We start from the raw sequence: 23,622 nt of genomic DNA on the forward strand, positions 1-23,622 counted from the left end.
TCTCAGAGTAAAGGTGGCCGCACATTGGCAGTTAACCACCCTTGCACATTGCACATTTCGGACAAATATCACGTTATGTCAATCACGTTATGTCAATCACGTTCACACACTGCCGCCCGTTATTTGGGCTGTATTATTGTTTTTAGGGTTGAGGGTCGATTTGTTTCCGTTTTCCGCAGCTGGATCCCTGCTTTCTTTTTCTCATTGGCCTGAAAAACTTTTAGTGGATTTCCAATTTAGAAAACTCAACCAAAAAATACAGCAATGTGCAACCTTAACCCTAAACCTAAACCTAACCCTAAACCTAACCCTAACCCTAAACCTAACCCCAAGGACCTTTACTGTTTGGATAAATCTGTACTGTTTTCCACCATCAGATGTTTCATATCCATATGAATATCTCAGAAAATATGAACGATAAAACTCAGGCTGTGAACAAACTACAGACATGAACTACAGACATGAACTACAGACATGAATAAAACTAACAAGCATAAACTTCCTATAGTTTTGTCCTCCCCAATAACTGATTTACAAGCACAGTTTTAATAATAATAGTTAAGATTCATTCATGCAGATCTGCAGTTTTTTTGTGACTTGGGTCTTTAAGTGATGACTTTATAGCAGCTCTAGTTTGTATTGTACTTTATGAAATGACTGCTCTTTTTATTATTATTTTCTACTGTAACTCACAGTGCCTTGCATGAGTCTTCACCCCCCCCCCCCCCCCCCCCCCCCTTGAACCTTTTCACTTTTTGTAACTTTACCAAGACTCAGTGTGGAAGAAACTCTGAACCCCCAACTGCTCCTGATGAGCAGGTTTACTCTGACATCACTGTATGAATGTGTGTGAATGGGTGAATGTAATGAATGTGTGTGTGAATGGGTGAATGTAATGAATGTGTGTGTGTGAATGTAATGAATGTGTGTGTGAATGGGTGAATGTAATGAATGTGTGTGTGAATGGGTGAATGTAATGACATTAGGGATGGATATCGTTCACCTTTTAATCGATACCATACCTTTTTCGATACCTGGGAATCGATACGATACCTTTTTCGATACCATTTTCAATACTTTTTATTTATTATTATTATTATAATTATAATTATTTGCCTTTTTCTATGGGCTATTTTATAGACGTTGGATCATTATCATAATAATAAACATTATAGGCTATTCTCGGCTATTTTCACAGTAACGAGTGTAGCCTACTAAAGCAGTCATTAAACTTTCAGTAGCCCAACTGTTACAGATGCGACCGGCAAGGGGTGCATTCAAAAGTATCGAAACAAGGTATCGTTCGTTTTTAAGTGAAACGATACTCGATAGTATCGAGTCAGTGAATCGATACCATTAAAAGTATCGCCGACGATACCCAACCCTAAATGACATAGCCTATCATATCTCAGGTGCAAAGAAGTGCATATTACTGTTGCATAATAATTATGATGTAAGATTGTAAAAATGAACATTGTAATTCAGGGTGCCATGGATATGATATGATATTATATTATATTATATTATATTATATTATATTATATTATATTATATTATATTTGTAATTCAGGGTGGATGAAGAAGATATTGAGTCTAAAAGGTCTGAAAAACCCTGATGATTGTAAACATCTTGGATAAATGCTCTGTTTACCATTTAACCACAACACTAGTTCTACTTCTATGTACCATTTAACACAACACTAGTTCTACTTCTATGTACCATTTAACACAACACTAGTTCTACTTCTATGTACCATTTAACACAACACTAGTTCTACTTCTATGTACCATTTAACACAACACTAGTTCTACTTCTATGTACCATTTAACACAACACTAGTTCTATGTACCATTTAACACAACACTAGTTCTACTTCTATGTACCATTTAACACAACACTAGTTCTACTTCTATGTACCATTTAACACAACACTAGTTCTATGTACCATTTAACACAACACTAGTTCTACTTCCTCCACTCTGAACTGCAGTGCCTCTAAAACCACCCTGTTTTCATCCACACTGTTTCCTTATAGCGTATTAATCATGGTGTAGGTTTACCTTATAGACTAGGGTTACATCAGTGTAAGCTTGGGTAAGGCTAGGGTTAGCTTTACCTTATATACTAGGGTCAAGCTTGGATAAGGCTAGGGTTAGCTTTACCTTATAGACATCAGTGTAACTAAGCTTGGATAAGGCTAGGGTTAGGGTCATATCTTCGCACAATAAGCCACTGGGCTTTCTCATTTTGGTCTTTTTCTTTTTGTTACTTTTATGCCATTGTTTTAAAACGTTGTAGCACTTTGTGATCAGCAACAATGTAAAGTGTGTTCAAAATAAAAATGCATTACTATTATTGTTGTTGTTGTTATCATGTCACATAAATATGTCAATGTCTACCCTCTAATATGTTTGTGTATTGCACCAAAATTAACAGATCTACAAGCTCTCTATGCTTGAGCTTTTACATCTGCTATGTTTGATAGATGGAAAAGGAGGTGTGTTTTATCAAGTCTAGACTCCAGGGTCTAAGGGGTTAAACTGAATCCATGAATTCTAAATGATGATGAAAGTGTTCTGCAGCACCCTGGACTGTGGCACCCTGGGGTGCTGGGAGGTTGTCATTACACCCTGGGGTGGTGGGAGAGTGTCATTACACCCTGGGGTGCACAGCACGCAGGCCCCTAGGGGTGGGAGGGTGTCATTACACCACTCTGACTCCATTGAGCTGTATGTGGGTAAAGTGATGATAATATAAAACCTCCTAACTCCATTGAGCTGTAAAGGGTAAAGTGATGATAATATAAAAACCTCCTAACTCCATTGAGCTGTATGTGGGTAAAGTGATGATAATATAAAACCTCCTAACTCCATTGAGCTGTATGTGGGTAAAGAGATGATAATATAAAACCTCCTAACTCCATTGAGCTGTATGTGGGTAAAGTGATGATAATATAAAACCTCCATAGATATCTCATATAGGCTATTTATCTTGTAGCCCATAGATATCTCATATATTTATCTTGTAGCCCATAGATATCTCATATAGGCTACTTATCTTGTGGCCCATAGATATCTCATATAGGCTATTTATCTTGTAGCCCATAGATATCTCATATATTTATCTTGTAGCCCATATATATCTCATATAGGCTACTTATCTTGTGGCCCATAGATATCTCATATAGGCTATTTATCTTGTAGCCCACAGATATCTCATATAGGCTATTTATCTTGTGGCCCATAGATATCTCATATAGGCTATTTATCTTGTAGCCCATATATATCTCATATAGGCTATTTATCTTGTAGCCCATAGATATCTCATCGATGCTGTAGCAGCTACAGATGAACAAACTACAAATCAATCTGAGTCTGTTTTTATCACATGGTTTTGTCGCCCTCAAGTGGACAAAGTGTATACTGCGGCATGATATTATGTGTTAGATGCGTAGCGTACGACAGTCTGTCAATGCTGATCTACAAGATAAAAAAGTCTAGTACAGTATATAATTCATACCTTATATAGAAGTGTATGTTTGTATATCTAATATAATTCATGCCTTATATAGAAGTTTATGTTTGTATATCTAATATAATTCATACCTTATATAGAAGTGTATGTTTGTATATCTAATATAATTCATGCCTTATATAGAAGTTTATGTTTGTATATCTAATATAATTCATACCTTATATAGAAGTGTATGTTTGTATATCTAATATAATTCATGCCTTATATAGAAGTGTATGTTTGTTTATCTAATATAATTCATACCTAGAAGTGTACGTTTGTATATCTAATATAATTCATACCTTATATAGAAGTGTATGTTTGTATATCTAATATAATTCATACCTTATATAGAACAGTGTATGTTTGTATACGTAATATAATTCATACCTTATATGGAAGTATATGTTTGTATATCTAATATAATTCATACCTTATATAGAAGTGTATGTTTGTATATCTAATATAGAAAAGCCACGCCCATGTGACGCAGCATCCTCTGCGCTCATTGGTCAGAACGGAACCAAACTCTCTGTGCAGGTTGCACATCCGGTCCAGAGCGGAAACGGAAACGGCTGCTGTTTGAGCGTGTAAAATTACCGGATGCAGTAGGCGGGCTTTAGACCGGATGTGAGCAGCGACAGCGGGTTGGAGAAAAGGCCCAGAGGCCAGTCGCTGATTGGCTCACACGGCTGTCGGTCTTGTGTCTCCTCGCCGCTGATTGGCCCAGCTGTACGTTAGGCCCCGCCCCCGGTGACACAGCGCTTCCTCTTTCACTGTTGCATTGTGGGAAGTCAGTCTCGTGGAGAATCGCTCGCGCTGCGTAAAGATGATGGGCAGACCGGTCCTTGTGTTGAGTGAGTTTAATGTGCTTTAAAACATACTTTTATTCTTTTATGATTTTATTGTGTTCATGTGTGTTGTTTTAATGACGTCAATAAGACTCCAGAAGCTCCGTTTAAGGTCTGAACACAGCCCAGCTAAGCTAACATGCTAGCATCCATGCTAGCCGGCTGTGATGGCATGAGGAACATTTTTACCTCTGAACTTCTGAGAGGCATCGCTATTTAAACATTATATAATGATTTTATTATTATAATTATATTCATTAAACTCTGATTTAAACATATCATAATTTTTTTTATTATTATAATTATATTCATTAAACCTCTAATTTAAACATATAATGATTATATTGTAATTGTATTTATTAAACCTCTGATTTAAACATATTATACTTATTTTATTCACTTAAATTCAAAGGAGCTTTATTGGCATGAGAAAACATACGTTTAGATTGCCAAAGCAAGTGTCACAAATACAATAAAAACATTTGAAAATGGGGATCAGAAAATACAGTTGGAGGTACAGCATTGTGTAAACAGAGCTATGTTGCATTTAGCCCTAGAATGTCTCTTATTTTCGGTCGATTGACCCTTTGGGTAATCCCTCAAATAGAGCCATAGAACGCTCCCATGGCGCGGCGGTTAGCAAATAATCTGCGCGGCCCTAAAGTGCAGCGCGCTACTTGTGTACTCACCCAATAATGTATTCCTCAGCCTGGGAGAACGATATTGTCCTGTAGTGTTATATCCATTTGAAAGTTCTGGCTGAAAACATGTACTTTGTAAAATATCACCACTTAACACGAGCCAACACGGACGACTTATACGACCGGGCGAGGGGATCGGAATGACTGCTGGACTGAATATATCATAACTTCCTTTGGGAAGCACAAAACGTACGGGGCAACACAATTGACAGGTGCTTGTGATTGACGTGGGGTGACTAATCACACCACCTGCGTGATTGTGTGCCCCGTACGTTTTGTGCTTCCCAAAGGAAGTTTTGATATATTCAGTCCAGCAGTCATTCCGGGCCCCTCGCCCGGTCGTGTCAGTCGTCCGTGTTGGCTCATGTTAAGTGGTGATATTTTACAAAGTACATGTTTTCAGCCAGAACTTTCAAATGGATATAACACTACAGGACAATATCGTTCTCCCAGGATGAGGAATAAATTATTGGGTGAGTACACAAGTAGCGCGCAGCACTTTAGTGCCGCGCAGATTATTTGCTAACCGCCGCGCCATGGGAGCGTTCTATGGCTCTATTTGAGGGATTACCCAAAGGGTCAATCGACCGAAAATAAGAGACATTCTAGGGCTATGTTGCATTGTGACATTTTATATACAGGGTATAAAGCTTTTGGAACATATAGCAGCATTATTCTCAAAATATATTCATTAAATCTCCGATTTACCACACACTAATTATACTTAAAGTCAGTCACCCTGTCGCTCTACAATAAATAAACGTGCAGACCAGCTGAGTGCTCCATCATTTTTATTTGGGTAGTCATTTTTGAAGTGACCAGGTAATGTCTTTTTGATATAGTTTGTCCTTGTTGAGCACCAACGAGTCCTTGTACCAATAACTGAAGCGCGCAGACATCTCCTACTTGTATACTTAAAGTATTGTATTTAGTATCATAAATCATTAAACCTCTTATTTGTCATCGTAACAATGGCACTATGGGGATATCTGGGTGTGTCTGCTAGGAAGTAGAAATACAAGGTAAAATAAATTACCCTACGACCCACGCTTTGCAGCTCATTAGCCTGTTAGCTTAGCTTAGCTTAGCTTAGCTTCAGCCCATAGAGGTAATGCTGGTCATGCTGCTGTTGCTGGGAGATTAGCCTGTTAGCTTAGTTTAGTTTAGCTTCAGCCCATAGAGGTAATGCTGGTCATGCTGCTGTTGCTGGGAGATTAGCCTGTTAGCTTAGCTTAGCTTAGCTTCAGCCCATAGAGGTAATGCTGGTCATGCTGCTGTTGCTGGGAGATTAGCCTGTTAGCTTAGCTTAGCTTAGCTTAGCTTCAGCCCATAGAGGTAATGCTGGTCATGCTGCTGTTGCTGGGAGATTAGCCTGTTAGCTTAGCTTAGCTTGATGCTGACGGAACAAAGCTGTCAGCTTAGAATGTTCCTGAACATTCTGCATTCATTCTGATTATTAACTTATTATTATCATTATTATTATTATTATTATAGAGTCTACATTATGATGAGAACCTCAGTACAATAAACAATAAAACAATATAAATAGAACAAAGTGAGGCTTCATGATAGTCTATAGACAACATGCCTGGCCACGCCCCCTACTTCCGACCGGAAGCCCTTTTTTGGGCTTGATCGTAGCGCGATTTCCTGTTTACGTTCATCTGATCTGATTCTCCTCTTAACTAATGAGACGGGATTGTTTTACTTTGTAATTTTACTTTGTAACTTATGTTAACAATGTCACTTAATGGCAACACTCATCCACTCTGCTGATAAATAAATGAGTTGTGACGATACACACCTGTTCTGCCATCATTCAATGTTATGAGTTGGAGGAAAAAAAAAGAGATCTCAATTGAAACAATTGCCATAGGCTTTCTTGGGCGTATGCTTTTAGTTGACCTTGTACTAGTGTACTGTCATGAAACTACCTTTTTTCATATGCAAACTTCATCAAGTTTAAAAAGAAATAACGCATAGAATAAGACGTGCTTCGATCACCTTCTATGCGCTAAATGACATGTTTATTCCCCCTGGGAGAGGATGCGCAGCTCTTAATTAAGAACCAATAGCTATATTCGTTCTATTCTGTCAATTCTGGTCTAATTTTACAAATGTAAATGTCTAAATATGTCTTGGCATGTGTACATATATTAATGTTTATCCATTATCAAACGAAATGAGGGGGGATATATTTTATTTCATTTAATTGGTTCCACCAGAAGATTCTTCTCTTTTTTTTTCTCGCCTCCTCCTCACACAAGGTCCGATTAAAAAAGAAGAAACATGTATATATAAACTAGATAGATAGGCCTACCTTTATCCCAAGGGGGAAATTATGAAAGCCTTTTAAAATGTTATAGGCTACTACTGGAATCTTGCTACAAAAGAATTCATTACATCTTGCCAGAAAGACGCAGATTTAGATCAAACTAATTAGCGGAGCATGCAGCCAGCTGGTCTGCTCTGGACTACTAAAATTTACATTAAACATGGTTCTCAGCAAACTTATGATAAGCCTACTGTGTTCTCACCTCAAAATGCATGGATTCATCATTAATTCTTCATATGGATCGGATCACACTCACAGTGGAGGCAGCTGGCATTAACTTGAGGTACCGACTAACAAATGGTTCACATCCAGGTATTGCCCTGAGCGCAGGTCAGCACGACCACTCCACTGCGCAACAGGCTCTGCTAATCAATCAACCATGCCATCATGCCATATTAATTAATATGCCACTTAGTTTAATTTGTTTAACCGTAACCCAAATTTTACAAATTAAAAATTCTTAATAATCTTTGAGACATGTTCAAACGAAATCTGCAACAACATTATTATATTATAGCCTTATTCTTCTCTCTCTCTCTCTCTATCTATCGCCCGATGCTTCTCTCTCTCTCTCGCCTTTTTTTCTCTATTAACAAACAATGTCGGTTCTAATAAAACAGACCAAAAAAAACAAGATAGTTTAGGTAAATAAATTGACTTGGCAACACGTTTATATGCATGCCTGACAGAGAGAACGGAAGTTCCCTTTCGACTTGGGGGCGGGGCGTCCCTCCTGCAATCGGCCAGGAATGTTGTCTATAGTGCAGGGGTTCCCAAACCTATTTGTCTCAGGACACCCCATAAATAAATATTGTTTTAATCCGAGGCACCCCAACATTATAATTTTCACTCCCAGCACCTTATATTTAAATTATACCTTAAATTAAATTATACCTAAGACCAGGCCAAGTACAGTTTGAACTTCAAGAGTTTAAACTGAAGTGATGTTGATACGTTTCAAATCTTATCATAGCTGAGACCCACTGTGATGGAGATAGCATTAAACCAAATACCTGATCTACAAATGGTACCCTCAACTACCAAGGGGTGAAAAGGCTCACAAGCCATGCCTTGTGAGCTTGTAGATCTGCTTTTTGTGATGAAGTAGAATGCTGTTTAGTGTCTTTGTGAGCTTGTAGATCTGCTATTTGTGATGAAGTTGAATGTTGTACTATCAAAACTTCCACCGGCTGTCAGTCTGTCCGGCACGTCACGTCACACTTTTGCCCTACTCATATCTCCTCCACTGTTGGCCCTGTCCATACCAAACTTTACACACACACACACACACACACACACACACACACACACACACACACTCCTTGGCTGGCAAACCACAACCTCCACCCCTCATTTCTCACATGGCCGCCCTCTAGCGCCACCATCAGGCCAATTTTTGCAAAACACATTTTTAACACTGCTCCTACAGATTCTGCCCTAAAATCACACAAAGCGGTACAAAGTATCTCTACAGTCATGTCATCAACATGGATCTGTCCCATTTCCCATATTACCTCCTGATTGGCTACCATTGCTTTCTAAAGTTTGTGTATGCGACGTGACGGTCGCTTGGGGAGTCTTACTGGTTTAGAGTGTCTGTGTGAGCTTGTAGATCTGTTATTTGAGATGAAGTAGACTGCTGTTTAGTGTCTTTGTGAGCTTGTAGATCTGCTATATGATGAAGTAGACTGCTGTTTAGAGTGGCTTTGTGAGCTTGTAGATCTGCTATTTGTTATTTGTGATGAAGTAGAATGTTTAGTGTCTTTGTGAGCTTGTAGATCTGCTATTTGACATGAAGTAGACTGCTGTTTAGAGTGTCTTTGTGAGCTTGTAGATCTGCTATTTGCTATTTGTGATGAAGTAGAATGTTTAGTGTCTTTGTGAGCTTGTAGATCTGCTATTTGTTATTTGTGATGAAGTAGAATGTTTAGTGTCTTTGTGAGCTTGTAGATCTGCTATTTGTTATTTGTGATGAAGTAGAATGTTTAGTGTCTTTGTGAGCTTGTAGATCTGCTATTTGTGATGTAATAGAATCAGAATGTTGTTAAGTGTCTTTGTGAGCTTGTAGATCTGCTATGTTTGATGAAGTGTGTGTTTGTTTTTCAGGTCAGAACATGAAGAGAGAATCTGGACGTAAAGTTCAGACTGGCAACATCTCTGCTGCCAAGGTACATTTAATTAACATTTAATTAACATTTAATACAATTAACCCAATTAATACAATGAACTATCACTGCTGCTAAGGTCATTAATACAATTAACTATAATAGACAACAATTAATTAATCTGGACGTAAAGTTCAGACTGGAAACATTGTTGCGAAGGTAATTAATACTATAGGTGTTATGAACATGTGTGTCCTATCATTAATAGTATAGGTGTTATGAACCTAAGTGTGTCCTATCATTAATAGTATAGGTGTTATGAACATATGTGTGTCCTATCATTAATACTATAGGTGTTATGAACATGTGTGTCCTATCATTAATAGTATAGGTGTTATGAACATATGTGTGTCCTATCATTAATACTATAGGTGTTATGAACATATGTGTGTCCTATCATTAATAGTATAGGTGTTATGAACATATGTGTGTCCTATCATTAATAGTATAGGTGTTATGAACATATGTGTGTCCTATCATTAATACTATAGGTGTTATGAACATATGTGTGTCCTATCATTAATAGTATAGGTGTTATGAACATATGTGTGTCCTATCATTAATAGTATAGGTGTTATGAACATATGTGTCCTATCATTAATACTATAGGTGTTATGAACCTAAGTGTGTCCTATCATTAATAGTATAGGTGTTATGAAAATATGTGTGTCCTATCATTAATACTATAGTTGTTATGAACCTAAGTGTGTCCTATCATTAATAGTATAGGTGTAATGAACATATGAGTGTCCTATCATAAATAGTATAGGTGTAATGAACATATGTGTGTCCTATCATTAATAGTATAGGTGTAATGAACATATGAGTGTCCTATCATTAATACTATAGGTGTTATGAACATAAGTGTGTCCTATCATTAATAGTATAGGTGTTATGAACATAAGTGTGTCCTATCATTAATAGTATAGGTGTTATGAACCTAAGTGTGTCCTATCATTAATAGTATAGGTGTTATGAACATATGTGTGACCTATCATTAATAGTATAGGTGTTATGAACATATGTGTGTCCTATCATTAATACTATAGGTGTTATGAACATAAGTGTGTCCTATCATTAATAGTATAGGTGTTATGAACCTAAGTGTGTCCTATCATTAATAGTATAGGTGTTATGAACATATGTGTGACCTATCATTAATAGTATAGGTGTAATGAACATATTATGTGTGTTTGGGTTTCAGACCATCGCTGATGTCATCAGAACGTGCCTGGGGCCCAGAGCTATGATGAAGATGTTACTGGACCCCATGGGAGGCATCGTTATGACCAATGATGGCAACGCTATTCTGAGAGAGGTAACTATCTGTTTACCTACTTACCTACCTACCTATCTACTTACCTACCTACTACCTACCTACTTACCTACCTACCTATCAATATCATTATGACCAACGATGGAAATGCTATTCTGAGAGAGGTAACTATCTGTAGCATAGGTGTAATGAACATGTTTATCTATCTGTATATCACCTTTATGACTAATGATGGTAACGCTAGCTGAGAGAGAGAGAAGGATTCTGGTGTGAATGGTGTGGTCCATCTCCCACTCCAGTGGTTCTCAACCCCCAAAATAATCCTATGTTAACTCTTAGTGCTGAGTTGAGGCATTACATTTTGTATAACACAGTTGCATTGTGAAAATAGCAGATCTACAAGCTCACAACGCCTCGCAACACGAGGCGTTGTGAGCTTGTAGGCGTTGTGAGCATGTAGATGTAGATCTCTATTCTCACACATTTTTGCCACTAATTTTGACCATTTGGCCAATGTTTAATGTGTCATTTTCTCTCTCTCTGTGTGTGTGTGTGTGTGTGTGTGTGTGCGTGTGCGTGCATGCACAGATCCAGGTCCAGCATCCTGCTGCTAAGTCCATGATAGAAATCAGCAGAACCCAAGATGAGGAGGTTGGAGACGGAACAACGTCTGTCATCATCCTGGGTTTGTTAATTCATATGAATCAATAACCAACAGGATTTAATATGAATCAATAACCAACAGGATTTAATATTGTCCGTCTTTTGCTGTCTGTTTGAAGTGCGAGGCGGTGTATAAATATGATTGACATAAAACCTGAAACGCCATTCTTACCCCGACGATGCCCCCGATTTTGCTGTCAAATAATAGTAAAGAACCCTGTTTTGAACACCACGTTTGTTTATTTAGTAGACCTTTCTGTAAAGCGACTTTGGGTACTTAGAAGAACCGTATATAAAGATGAGCTATTGTGGAGATGATATCATCTTTTTTTTAAATGCGGGTTGCGGGGCGGGCGGCTTCGTTGATTTGTATATTGTTCTGCGGCGCGGGCAGGCGGGTTACGTTCCGTGCGGGCTGTGAAAAAAAGCTGACCCGCGCATCACTAATGGGCATAAAAGGGATTGTATGTATGATGTTATGATGTCATAGGACTTTAACATAACGAATAACTGGTAAGAATGTTTGGGCTCTCACAGCATATCTCCATATGCAGTACAAGGACCTCCATATATGGGTACCAGAGGGTCTCCATATATGGGTAACTGGTCCCATATACATCACTGGCCAGATGGCCAAGAATTGGCACGACCTCGCCCTAAAGGGCAAGGTCGCATGTCGCCCTGAGGAGTCTTACTAGTTATTACATCATATTCCAGCTGGTGAGATGCTGTGTAGATGGTGTGTAGTACATATAGTGTGTTTTACATGTATGGTGTGTATTACACATAGTGTATTTTACATGTATTGTGTATTACAGCTGGTGAGATGCTGTCAGTAGCAGAACAGTTCCTAGAACAACAGATGCATCCTACGGTGATCATCAGTGTGTAGTACATGTAGTGTATTTTATATGTATTGTTTATGTGTATTACAGCTGGTGAGATGCTCTCAGTAGCAGAACAGTTCCTAGAACAACAGATGCATCCTACGGTGATCATCAGTGCTTACAGACAGGCTCTGGACGACATGTTGGAGATTCTGAAGGAAGTCAGGTACATGCACACACACGCACGCACGCACGCACGCACGCACACACACACACACACACACACACACACACACACACACACACACACACACACACACGCACACACACACAGGCATTCACCAAATATTAGAATATTCGAAAATCAAAGTCACTATTCGACGTTCACTGAAATCGGATATTCGCTTATTTTTTTTATTGTTTTCTCTTTAAAAAAGATATAGTTTATAAAGCTTGGCAAGATAGGAAGTCATAAGAATGAGTTGTCAATGCCCCTGGTGGATGAATTTGTTAATGCTCTATACCAGGGCTTCTCAAACCTGTTTAGGCCGTGACCCCCAAAATAGATAGATAGATAGATACCTTTATTATCCCAAGGGAGAAATTCAGTTGTCCAGTAGAAGCACAGCAGTATACAGTTATTTACAAAGTTACAGAGACGTAAGAAAAGATAGATAAGAGGGGAAAAAAACAAAACAAAGACAAGAGCAGTACAGTACCAATAAAGAGAAGGTCAATCAATAGAGGGGGCGAATAATATATAAGTATATATACATAAAGTGTCTTGCAAAAGAGACCATAGCAGTCAATGCTAGTTAGTGCAAACAAGTATCTCACTGTCATTGTTAAACAAAGCAAAAATACTCAGAAACTACCAACACAACCTAATAGTGCAATGTCAAAAATCAGTGCGAAAAAGGAAGAAACTAGGAAGCGTGTCACCGCAAGACGCACATGAGCACTCTTCCTGGAAGGTCCTTAGAGGTCAAAGTCAATACAGCATAGTTCCTTAGAGGTCAAAGTCAATACAGCAATAGTTCCGTCAGTCTAAGTTAGGAAGGGAGACCTTTTCAAGCGTCCGTTATGTGTCTCGTTGTACAGCTTAAGGGCAGCCGGTACAAAAGATTTTCCTAGTCTCTCACATCTCCGTCCTGGGTAGGTAAAGCGGTCGTTTCCTCTCTTACTCCAGTAACTGGTGATCTCTAGATGGAGGGGGTGGGAGGAGTTCTCCAAGATGGAATCTAGCTTCCTCTCTGTTCGCACCCTGGTTACTTCCTCCACCCCCTGCAGAGAGGACCCAACGACAGAGCCTGCTTTCCTCACCAGTCTGTTTAGGTTAAACGTGTCACCTGCTCTGTTGTTGCCACCCCAGCATGTTATACCAAAAAACATGAAAATAACATATTGGAACTGGGGACCCCCACCCTGACAAGCACTTGGAATTGTAGGTATTACATTTAATGTGACTCGGTTCCACAGAAGATAAACATTGTGAAAATAGCAGATCTACATGCTCACAACGCCTCGCAATGTAGATCTGCTATTTTCACAATGTTCACCTCTTGCTTACTTGATATTTGACAGTTTGGTCAGTCCTGTCGAATATTCCACTAAATACTTTGACGTTGAATAATTCGAATACTAAAAATCACTATTTGTGAATGCCCTAACACACACACACACACACACACACACATGCACACACACACACACACACACACATGCTAACCCTAACCCTAACCCACACATCTATCCAATGTCTTTAATCAGCTTTGGGCTTATTGGACATTCCTGCAATCTGCAGGCCTCACAACTAGGGCTGTCACGATATGACATTTTACATGACGATTAATTGTCACTCAAATAATTGGCGATTAACGATTTAATTGTGTTTTTGTCGTTGATAATTACATTTCTGTTTGGCTTTTAGGCTTTGAAGTTGTACATGGTAGATATGACACATAACCTAAATATACAAAGAAATGACTGACATATTTGACAACTTACTACTTAAAAAATAACTTTGATAGTGGAAATAGCCGATCTACAAGCTCACAACGCGCCGCGATGCGACGCGTTGTGAGCTTGTAGATCTGCTATTTCCACTATTTCGGACATTTTTCAACATTCACGATTATGACGATTATGACAAAATAATTGCGATAATGTCAAATAATCACGATTAGACGATTATGTAATAATTGTGACAGCCCTACTCGCAACTAGTTTATGGACATTACAGAGGCTTCAATCTGCAGGCCTCACAACTAGTTTATGGACATTACAGATGCTTCAATCTGCAGGCCTCTCACAACTAGTTTATGGACATTACAGAGGCTTCAATCTGCAGACCTCACAACTAGTTTATGGACATTACAGAGGCTTCAATCTGCAGACCTCACAACTAGTTTATGTACATTACAGAGGCTTCAATCTGCAGGCCTCACAACTAGTTTATGGACATTACAGAGGCTTCAATCTGCAGGCCTCACAACTAGTTTATGGACATTACAGAGGCTTCAATCTGCAGGCCTCACAACTAGTTTATGGACATTACAGAGGCTTCAATCTGCAGGTCTCACAACTAGTTTATGGACATTACAGAGGCTTCAATCTGCAGGCCTCACAACTAGTTTATGGACATTACAGAGGCTTCAATCTGCAGGCCTCTCACAACTAGTTTATGGACATTACAGAGGCTTCAATCTGCAGGCCTCTCACAACTAGTTTATGGACATTACAGAGGCTTCAATCTGCAGGCCTCACAACTAGTTTATGGACATTACAGATGCTTCAATCTGCAGGCCTCTCACAACTAGTTTATGGACATTACAGAGGCTTCAATCTGCAGACCTCACAACTAGTTTATGGACATTACAGAGGCTTCAATCTGCAGACCTCACAACTAGTTTATGTACATTACAGAGGCTTCAATCTGCAGGCCTCACAACTAGTTTATGGACATTACAGAGGCTTCAATCTGCAGGCCTCACAACTAGTTTATGGACATTACAGAGGCTTCAATCTGCAGGCCTCACAACTAGTTTATGGACATTACAGAGGCTTCAATCTGCAGGTCTCACAACTAGTTTATGGACATTACAGAGGCTTCAATCTGCAGGCCTCACAACTAGTTTATGGACATTACAGAGGCTTCAATCTGCAGGCCTCTCACAACTAGTTTATGGACATTACAGAGGCTTCAATCTGCAGGCCTCTCACAACTAGTTTATGGACATTACAGAGGCTTCAATCTGCAGGCCTCTCACAACTAGTTTATGGACATTACAGAGGCTTCAATCTGCAGGCCTCACAACTAGTTTATGGACATTACAGAGGCTTCAATCTGCAGGCCTCACAACTAGTTTATGGACATTACAGAGGCTTCAATCTGCAGGTCTCACAACTAGTTTATGGACATTACAGAGGCTTCAATCTGCAGACCTCACAACTAGTTTATGGACATTACAGAGGCTTCAATCTGCAGGTCTCACAACTAGTGTATGGACATTACAGAGGCTTCAATCTGCAGGCCTCTCACAACTAGTTTATGGACATTACAGAGGCTTCAATCTGCAGGCCTCACAACTAGTTTATGGACATTACAGAGGCTTCAATCTGCAGACCTCACAACTAGTTTATGGACATTACAGAGGCTTCAATCTGCAGGCCTCACAACTAGTTTATGGACATTACAGAGGCTTCAATCTACAGGTCTCACAACTAGTTTATGGACATTACAGATCATTAACATATGAATGAACATATTATTAATTGCCTCCAGTACTCCAGTGGACCCCGACGACTGCCCCATGATGCTACAGATCATGTATTAACATATTAATTAACATATTAATTAACATACAGTATTAATTGCCTCCAGTACTCCAGTATGATGCTGCAGATCATGTATTAACATATTAATGTTGTAACAGTACTCCTGCAGATCATGTATTAACATATTAATGTTGTTGGGATAATAACGGTATCTATCTATCTAACAGTACTCCAGTGGACCCCAACGACCGCCCCATGATGCTACAGATCATTAACTCGGCCATCAACACCAAGGCGTTGTCTCGCTGGTCCAGCCTGGCCTGCAACATCGCTCTGGACGCCGTGAAGACCGTGGAGATGGAGGAGAACGGACGCAAGGAGATCGACATCAAGAAGTACGCCAAGGTGGAGAAGGTACGGAACACATCTGTTTACACCGTTGACCTCTTAAACATCTAGTTTATAGAAGAGTTAACCTCTTAAACATCTGGTTTATAGAAGTACACCTTAGTTAACCTCTTAAACATCTGGTTTATAGAAGAGTTAACCTCTTAAACATCTGGTTTATAGAAGAGTTAACCTCTTAAACATCTGGTTTATAGAAGAGTTGACCTCTTAAACATCTGGTTTATAGAAGAGTTAACCTCTTAAACATCTGGTTTATAGAAGGAGTTGACCTCTTAAACATCTGGTTTATAGAAGAGTTAACCTCTTAAACATCTGGTTTATATTAGTTAACCTCTTAAACATCTGGTTTATAGAAGAGTTGACCTCTTAAACATCTGGTTTATAGAAGAGTTAACCTCTTAAACATCTGGTTTATAGAAGAGTTAACCTCTTAAACATCTGGTTTATAGAAGAGTTAACCTCTTAAACATCTGGTTTATAGAAGAGTTAACCTCTTAAACATCTGGTTTATAGAAGTTTTCTCAGAAGGGTGGCTGGTATCTCCTTTAGAGTTTTCTCAGAAGGGTGGCTGGTATCTCCTTTGGAAGGGTGGCTGGTATCTCCTTTGGAAGGGTGGCTGGTATCTCCTTTGGTAGGGTGGCTGGTATCTCCTTTGGTAGGGTGGCTGGTATCTCCTTTGGAAGGGTGGCTGGTATCTCCCTTAGAGATAGGGTGAGAAGTTCAGACTTGGAGTAGAACCGCTGCTCCTTCACTTGGAAAGGAGTCAGCTTAGGTGGTTGGGGCATCTAGTACGGATGCCCCCCGAGCGCCTTCCTAGGAAGGTCCTCGATGCACGTACCACTGGGAGGAGACCCCGTGGCCTTAAAGGGAGTCATGTTTATAGATGTATTGTTTATTATTTATACAGGTTCCTGGGGGCATCATAGAAGACTCCATGGTCCTAAAGGGAGTCATGTTTATATGTGTGTTGTTTATTTATTATTTATACAGGTTCCTGGGGGCATCATAGAAGACTCCATGGTCCTAAAGGGAGTCATGGTCAACAAGGATGTGACTCACGCCAGAATGAGACGACTCATCAAAGATCCTCGAATCATCTTATTGGACTGTTCTCTGGAGTACAAGAAAGGAGAGAGTCAGGTAAACTCCCTACCTACCTAACCTACCTACCTACTTACCCTATCTATCTATCTATCTATCTATCGTTCTCTGGAGTACAAGAAAGGAGAGAGTCAGGTATTCTATAGATCTAATCTATCTATCTATCTATCTATCTATCTATCCATCTATCTATTTTTTTTTTGTTTGTTTTAGTTTAGTTTATTTGATCATCATATTTTCATACAGGTCATACATTCATATAATCATTGTTACAGGTGATCAAAAGGAATAGGCTGAAGCTGAAAGCTTGTGAATGCCTATCCTACATGTTCATTAATTAAGACATTGATTAGTTATAAGAGTGTTCAGATTATTATTATTATTTATTTTTTTTCCAAAAAAAAGAGAAAGAAAAGAAAAAGAAAAGAAAGAAGAAAAAAGAAAAAAAATGTATAAGGAAATAGACTTGATACATTCCATAATAATAACAATTCAAGAAACAGAGATATGTTACAAAGTAATAGTAAGTGAAATAATAATAGAATTAATACTACTAACAAGTATGAATAAAATGATAATAATAATGAGACTATGAAATGCTGTATTTGGCCAGGATATTCAATTTGAGTATTTTTTTAAATTGTGAAATGTTCTTACTGTGTTTAATCTCTTCTGTCAAACTATTCCAAATCTTTACTCCACAAATAGAAATGCACATACTTTTTTGGGTGGTCTGAACAGTTGCTTGTTTAAAATTGAGTTCCCACCTTAGGTCGTAGCCACCCTCCCTATCACTAAACATGTTAAGAATGTTAGCTGGAAGCAGTTTATTTCTTGCTTTGAACATCATTTGAGCAGTTTTGAACTCTACTAGGTCAGGAAGTTTCAATGTACAAGGGTTAGGGTTAACTCTATCTATCATCTATCTATCTATCTATCTATCTACTGTCCTCTACTGTCCTCTGGAGTATAAGAAAGGAGAGAGTCAGGTATTATATAGATCTCATCTATCCATCCATCCATCCATCCATCTATCGTTCTCTGGAGTATAAGAAAGAGAGAGTCAGGTATTCTATAGATCTAATCTATCTATCTCTCTCTCTCTCTCTCTCTCTCTCTCTCTCTCTCTCTCTCTCTCTCTCTCTCTCTCTCTCTCTCTCTCTCTCTCTCTCTCTCTCTCTCTCTCTCTCTATCTATCTATCTATCTATCTATCTGGACTGTTCTCTAGAGTATAAGAAAGGAGAGAGTCAGGTATTCTATAGATCTAATCTGTCTATCTAAACATGTTTCGTGCACATTGCACGGAGATCCCAAGAGGAGATGGATTGTTTTTCATATAATTCAAAATGGTGGGAGATCTAAAGGTCAGAGGTCAAAAGTCAGGCGTTAAAATTGTTCAGCATGAGGAGACACGTGTTTTTATTTAGACAAAACATACATAATATTTATATTTATTAATACAATGCACAATAATACAATGCACATTAAGTGGCATCACATACATGTACATAATATTTATATTTATTAATACAATGCACAATAATACAATGCACATTAAGTGGCATCACATGTACATAATATTTACATTTATTAATACAATGCACAATAATACAATGCACATTAAGTGGCATCACATACATGTACATAATATTTACATTTATTAATACAATGCACAATAATACAATGCACATTAAGTGGCATCACATACATGTACATAATATTTACATTTATTAATACAATGCACAATAATACAATGCACATTAAGTGGCATCACATACATGTACATAATATTTACATTTATTAATACAATGCACAATAATACAATGCACATTAAGTGGCATCACATACATGTACATAATATTTACATTTATTAATACAATGCACAATAATACAATGCACATTAAGTGGCATCACATACATGTACATAATATTTATATTTATTAATACAATGCACAATAATACAATGCACATTAAGTGGCATCACATACATGTACATAATATTTACATTTATTAATACAATGCACAATAATACAATGCACATTAAGTGGCATCACATACATGTACATAATATTTACATTTATTAATACAATGCACAATAATACAATGCACATTAAGTGGCATCACATACATGTACATAATATTTACATTTATTAATACAATGCACAATAATACAATGCACATTAAGTGGCATCACATACATGTACATAATATTTACATTTATTAATACAATGCACAATAATACAATGCACATTAAGTGGCATCACATACATGTACATAATATTTACATTTATTAATACAATGCACAATAATACAATGCACATTAAGTGGCATCACATAAATGTACATAATATTTACATTTATTAATACAATGCACATTAAGTGGCATCACATAAATGTACATAATATTTACATTTATTAATACAATGCACAATAATACAATGCACATTAAGTGGCATCACATAAATGTACATAATATTTACATTTATTAATACAATGCACATTAAGAGACATCACATAAATGTACATAATATTTACATTTATTAATACAATGCACATTAAGTGGCATCACATAAATGTACATAATATTTACATTTATTAATACAATGCACATTAAGAGACATCACATAAATGTACATAATATTTAAATGTATTAATACAATGCACATTAAGTGGCATCACATAAATGTACATAATATTTACATTTATTAATACAATGCACAATAATACAATGCACATTAAGTGGCATCACATAAATGTACATAATATTTACATTTATTAATACAATACACATTAAGTAGTAAGTACACATAATGTAATAATAATAGTTGTAGTAATGTAGAAATAATCTAATATTTCAGACGGACATTGAGATCACCAAGGAGGAAGACTTTGCCAGGATTCTTCAGATGGAGGAAGAATACGTCCAGAACATCTGTGAGGACATCATCCGTCTGAAACCTGACCTGATCTTCACCGAGAAGGGCATCTCTGGTAACCTTTACCCTTTACCCCTAACCCTAACCCTAACCCTACCCCCAACCCTAACCCTAACCCACACTGAAACCTGACCTGATCTTCACCGAGAAGGGCATCTCTGGTAACCTTTAACCTTTACCTTTACTACCCCTAACCCTAAACCAAGGTTCTGATTCTGGAGGTGGGATGTGTTTTGATCTGTACATGGACCAGGCTTTCCAAGATAAGCATTCTAAGTACCAACCATTACTTAGAATCATAACAGACTTTGGGTACAGATGCAGATTCTCAGTACTCATATTTGGAAGCCTGGGCCGTGTACATAAACTGACCATGAGTGGCCTAACAACAGCTGGCATGACAAACAGCTGTCTAAATATTGCTCTGTTTCAGCAGTTCTGGGCAGTTTGTCTGTGTGGAGAAGAAGGTGTCATGTTTATCCTTGGGTGTCCATGAACTATCAACCCGTTACATCTGTTTCCTTGTAAAATTAATTGTAATTTGTGGATTCAAATAAAGGACTGTGTGTGTGTGTGTGTGTGTGTGTGTGTGTGTGTGTGTGTGTGTGTGTGTGTGTGTGTGTGTGTGTGTGTGTGTGTGTGTGTGTGTGTGTGTGTGTGTGTGTGTGTGTGTGTGTGTGTGTGTGTGTGTGTGTGTGTGTAGACCTGGCTCAACACTACCTGATGAAGGCCAACATCACAGCCATCCGCCGAGTCAGGAAGACTGACAACAACCGCATCGCCAGGTACGCACTTACACTCACACACACACACACACACATACAAGCACGCACAGGTTATGAATGAAAGTGACACTGGCATCCTATTTTGCATATTTATCATTTAGATATTCTATTGTAGACTGATGTGATCCTATAGTTTACTGAGACGCTACGCTGTCTCTCTGCGTTCTATGATCCTATAGTTTACTGAGACGCTACGCTGTCTCTCTGCGTTCTACGATCCTATAGTTTACTGAGACGCTACGCTGTCTCTCTGCGTTCTATGATCCTATAGTTTACTGAGACGCTACGCTGTCTCTCTGCGTTCTACGATCCTATAGTTTACTGAGACGCTACGCTGTCTCTCTGCGTTCTATGATCCTATAGTTTACTGAGACGCTACGCTGTCTCTCTGCGTTCTACGATCCTATAGTTTACTGAGACGCTACGCTGTCTCTCTGCATTCTACGATCCTATAGTTTACTGAGACGCTACGCTGTCTCTCTGCATTCTATGATCCTATAGTTTACTGAGACGCTACGCTGTCTCTCTGCGTTCTATGATCCTATAGTTTACTGAGACGCTACGCTGTCTCTCTGCGTTCTACGATCCTATAGTTTACTGAGACGCTACGCTGTCTCTTTGCGTTCTACGATCCTATAGTTTACTGAGACGCTACGCTGTCTCTCTGCGTTCTATGATCCTATAGTTTACTGAGACGCTACACTGTCTCTCTGCGTTCTATGATCCTATAGTTTACTGTACTCTCTGTCTCTCTCTCTCTCTCTCTCTCTCTCTCTCTCTCTCTCTCTCTCTCAGGGCGTGTGGAGCGCGCATCGCCAGCCGTACAGACGAGCTCCGCGAGGAAGACGTTGGTACGGGGGCGGGGCTGTTCGAAGTGAAGAAGATCGGAGACGAATATTTCACCTTCGTCACCGAATGCAAAGATCCTAAAGCCTGTACCATCCTACTGAGAGGGGCTAGCAAGGAGATCCTTGCTGTGAGTCCTTTAATTATCACTAATTAACACTAATTAACACTAATTATCACTAATAAACACGAATTAACACTAATTAAATACGCATATATGGTCTATTTATCTTATTTCATTACATGCCACTATGATGGTAAAGCTTTGATAATACACAAACTGTACACCTTAATTAAGAAGAGCTATTTAATATGTTTTTATTATCTTCATTATTTATCTATCAAGTTCTCCTCAGAAACGACGTAACTTAGTCAAGTTCTCCTGGACAGTATCACATATGGAGGAGACACTGCTTCTTGTACCCATAGACTAAGATCAGACACTGCTTCTCGTACCCATAGACTAAGATCAGACACTGCTTCTTGTACCCATAGACTAAGATCAGACATACTGTATCACATATGGAGGAGACACTGCTTCTTGTACCCATAGACTAAGATCAGACACTGCTTCTTGTACCCATAGACTAAGATCAGACACTGCTTCTTGTACCCATAGACTAAGATCAGACACTGCTTCTTGTACCCATAGACTAAGATCAGACATACTGTATCACATATGGAGGAGACACTGCTTCTTGTACCCATAGACTAAGATCAGACACTGCTTCTTGTACCCATAGACTAAGATCAGACATACTGTATCACATATGGAGGAGACACTGCTTCTTGTACCCATAGACTAAGATCAGACACTGCTTCTTGTACCCATAGACTAAGATCAGACATACTGTATCACATATGGAGGAGACACTGCTTCTTGTACCCATAGACTAAGATCAGACACTGCTTCTTGTACCCATAGACTAAGATCAGACACTGCTTCTTGTACCCATAGACTAAGATCAGACACTGCTTCTTGTACCCATAGACTAAGATCAGACATACTGTATCACATATGGAGGAGACACTGCTTCTTGTACCCATAGACTAAGATCAGACACTGCTTCTTGTACCCATAGACTAAGATCAGACATACTGTATCACATATGGAGGAGACACTGCTTCTTGTACCCATAGACTAAGATCAGACACTGCTTCTTGTACCCATAGACTAAGATCAGACATACTGTATCACATATGGAGGAGACACTGCTTCTTGTACCCATAGACTAAGATCAGACACTGCTTCTTGTACCCATAGACTAAGATCAGACACTGCTTCTTGTACCCATAGACTAAGATCAGACACTGCTTCTTGTACCCATAGACTAAGATCAGACATACTGTATCACATATGGAGGAGACACTGCTTCTTGTACCCATAGACTAAGATCAGACACTGCTTCTTGTACCCATAGACTAAGATCAGACAT

General features: G+C 38.6%; 1 protein-coding gene across 1 annotated transcript in view; it reads left to right on the plus strand.

Moving 5' to 3' along the window:
• Positions 1 to 4,296: 4,296 nt before the first annotated feature.
• Positions 4,297 to 23,622, plus strand: part of cct3 (chaperonin containing TCP1, subunit 3 (gamma)) — a 27,632-nt gene continuing 8,306 nt past the window's right edge. Inside the window, exons 1-10 of the mRNA XM_080737145.1 lie at positions 4,297 to 4,371; positions 9,508 to 9,569; positions 10,771 to 10,884; positions 11,431 to 11,527; positions 12,441 to 12,558; positions 16,337 to 16,523; positions 17,508 to 17,657; positions 20,478 to 20,610; positions 21,259 to 21,340; positions 22,136 to 22,316. Of these exons, the coding sequence (XP_080593271.1) occupies positions 4,344 to 4,371; positions 9,508 to 9,569; positions 10,771 to 10,884; positions 11,431 to 11,527; positions 12,441 to 12,558; positions 16,337 to 16,523; positions 17,508 to 17,657; positions 20,478 to 20,610; positions 21,259 to 21,340; positions 22,136 to 22,316 (1,152 nt within the window). The 5' untranslated portion in view covers positions 4,297 to 4,343. The remainder of the gene's footprint in view (positions 4,372 to 9,507; positions 9,570 to 10,770; positions 10,885 to 11,430; positions 11,528 to 12,440; positions 12,559 to 16,336; positions 16,524 to 17,507; positions 17,658 to 20,477; positions 20,611 to 21,258; positions 21,341 to 22,135; positions 22,317 to 23,622) is intronic.

The sequence above is a fragment of the Nannobrachium achirus genome (genome assembly GCF_963921795.1).
Source record: "Nannobrachium achirus genome assembly, chromosome: 2".
NCBI lineage: Eukaryota > Metazoa > Chordata > Actinopteri > Myctophiformes > Myctophidae > Nannobrachium > Nannobrachium achirus.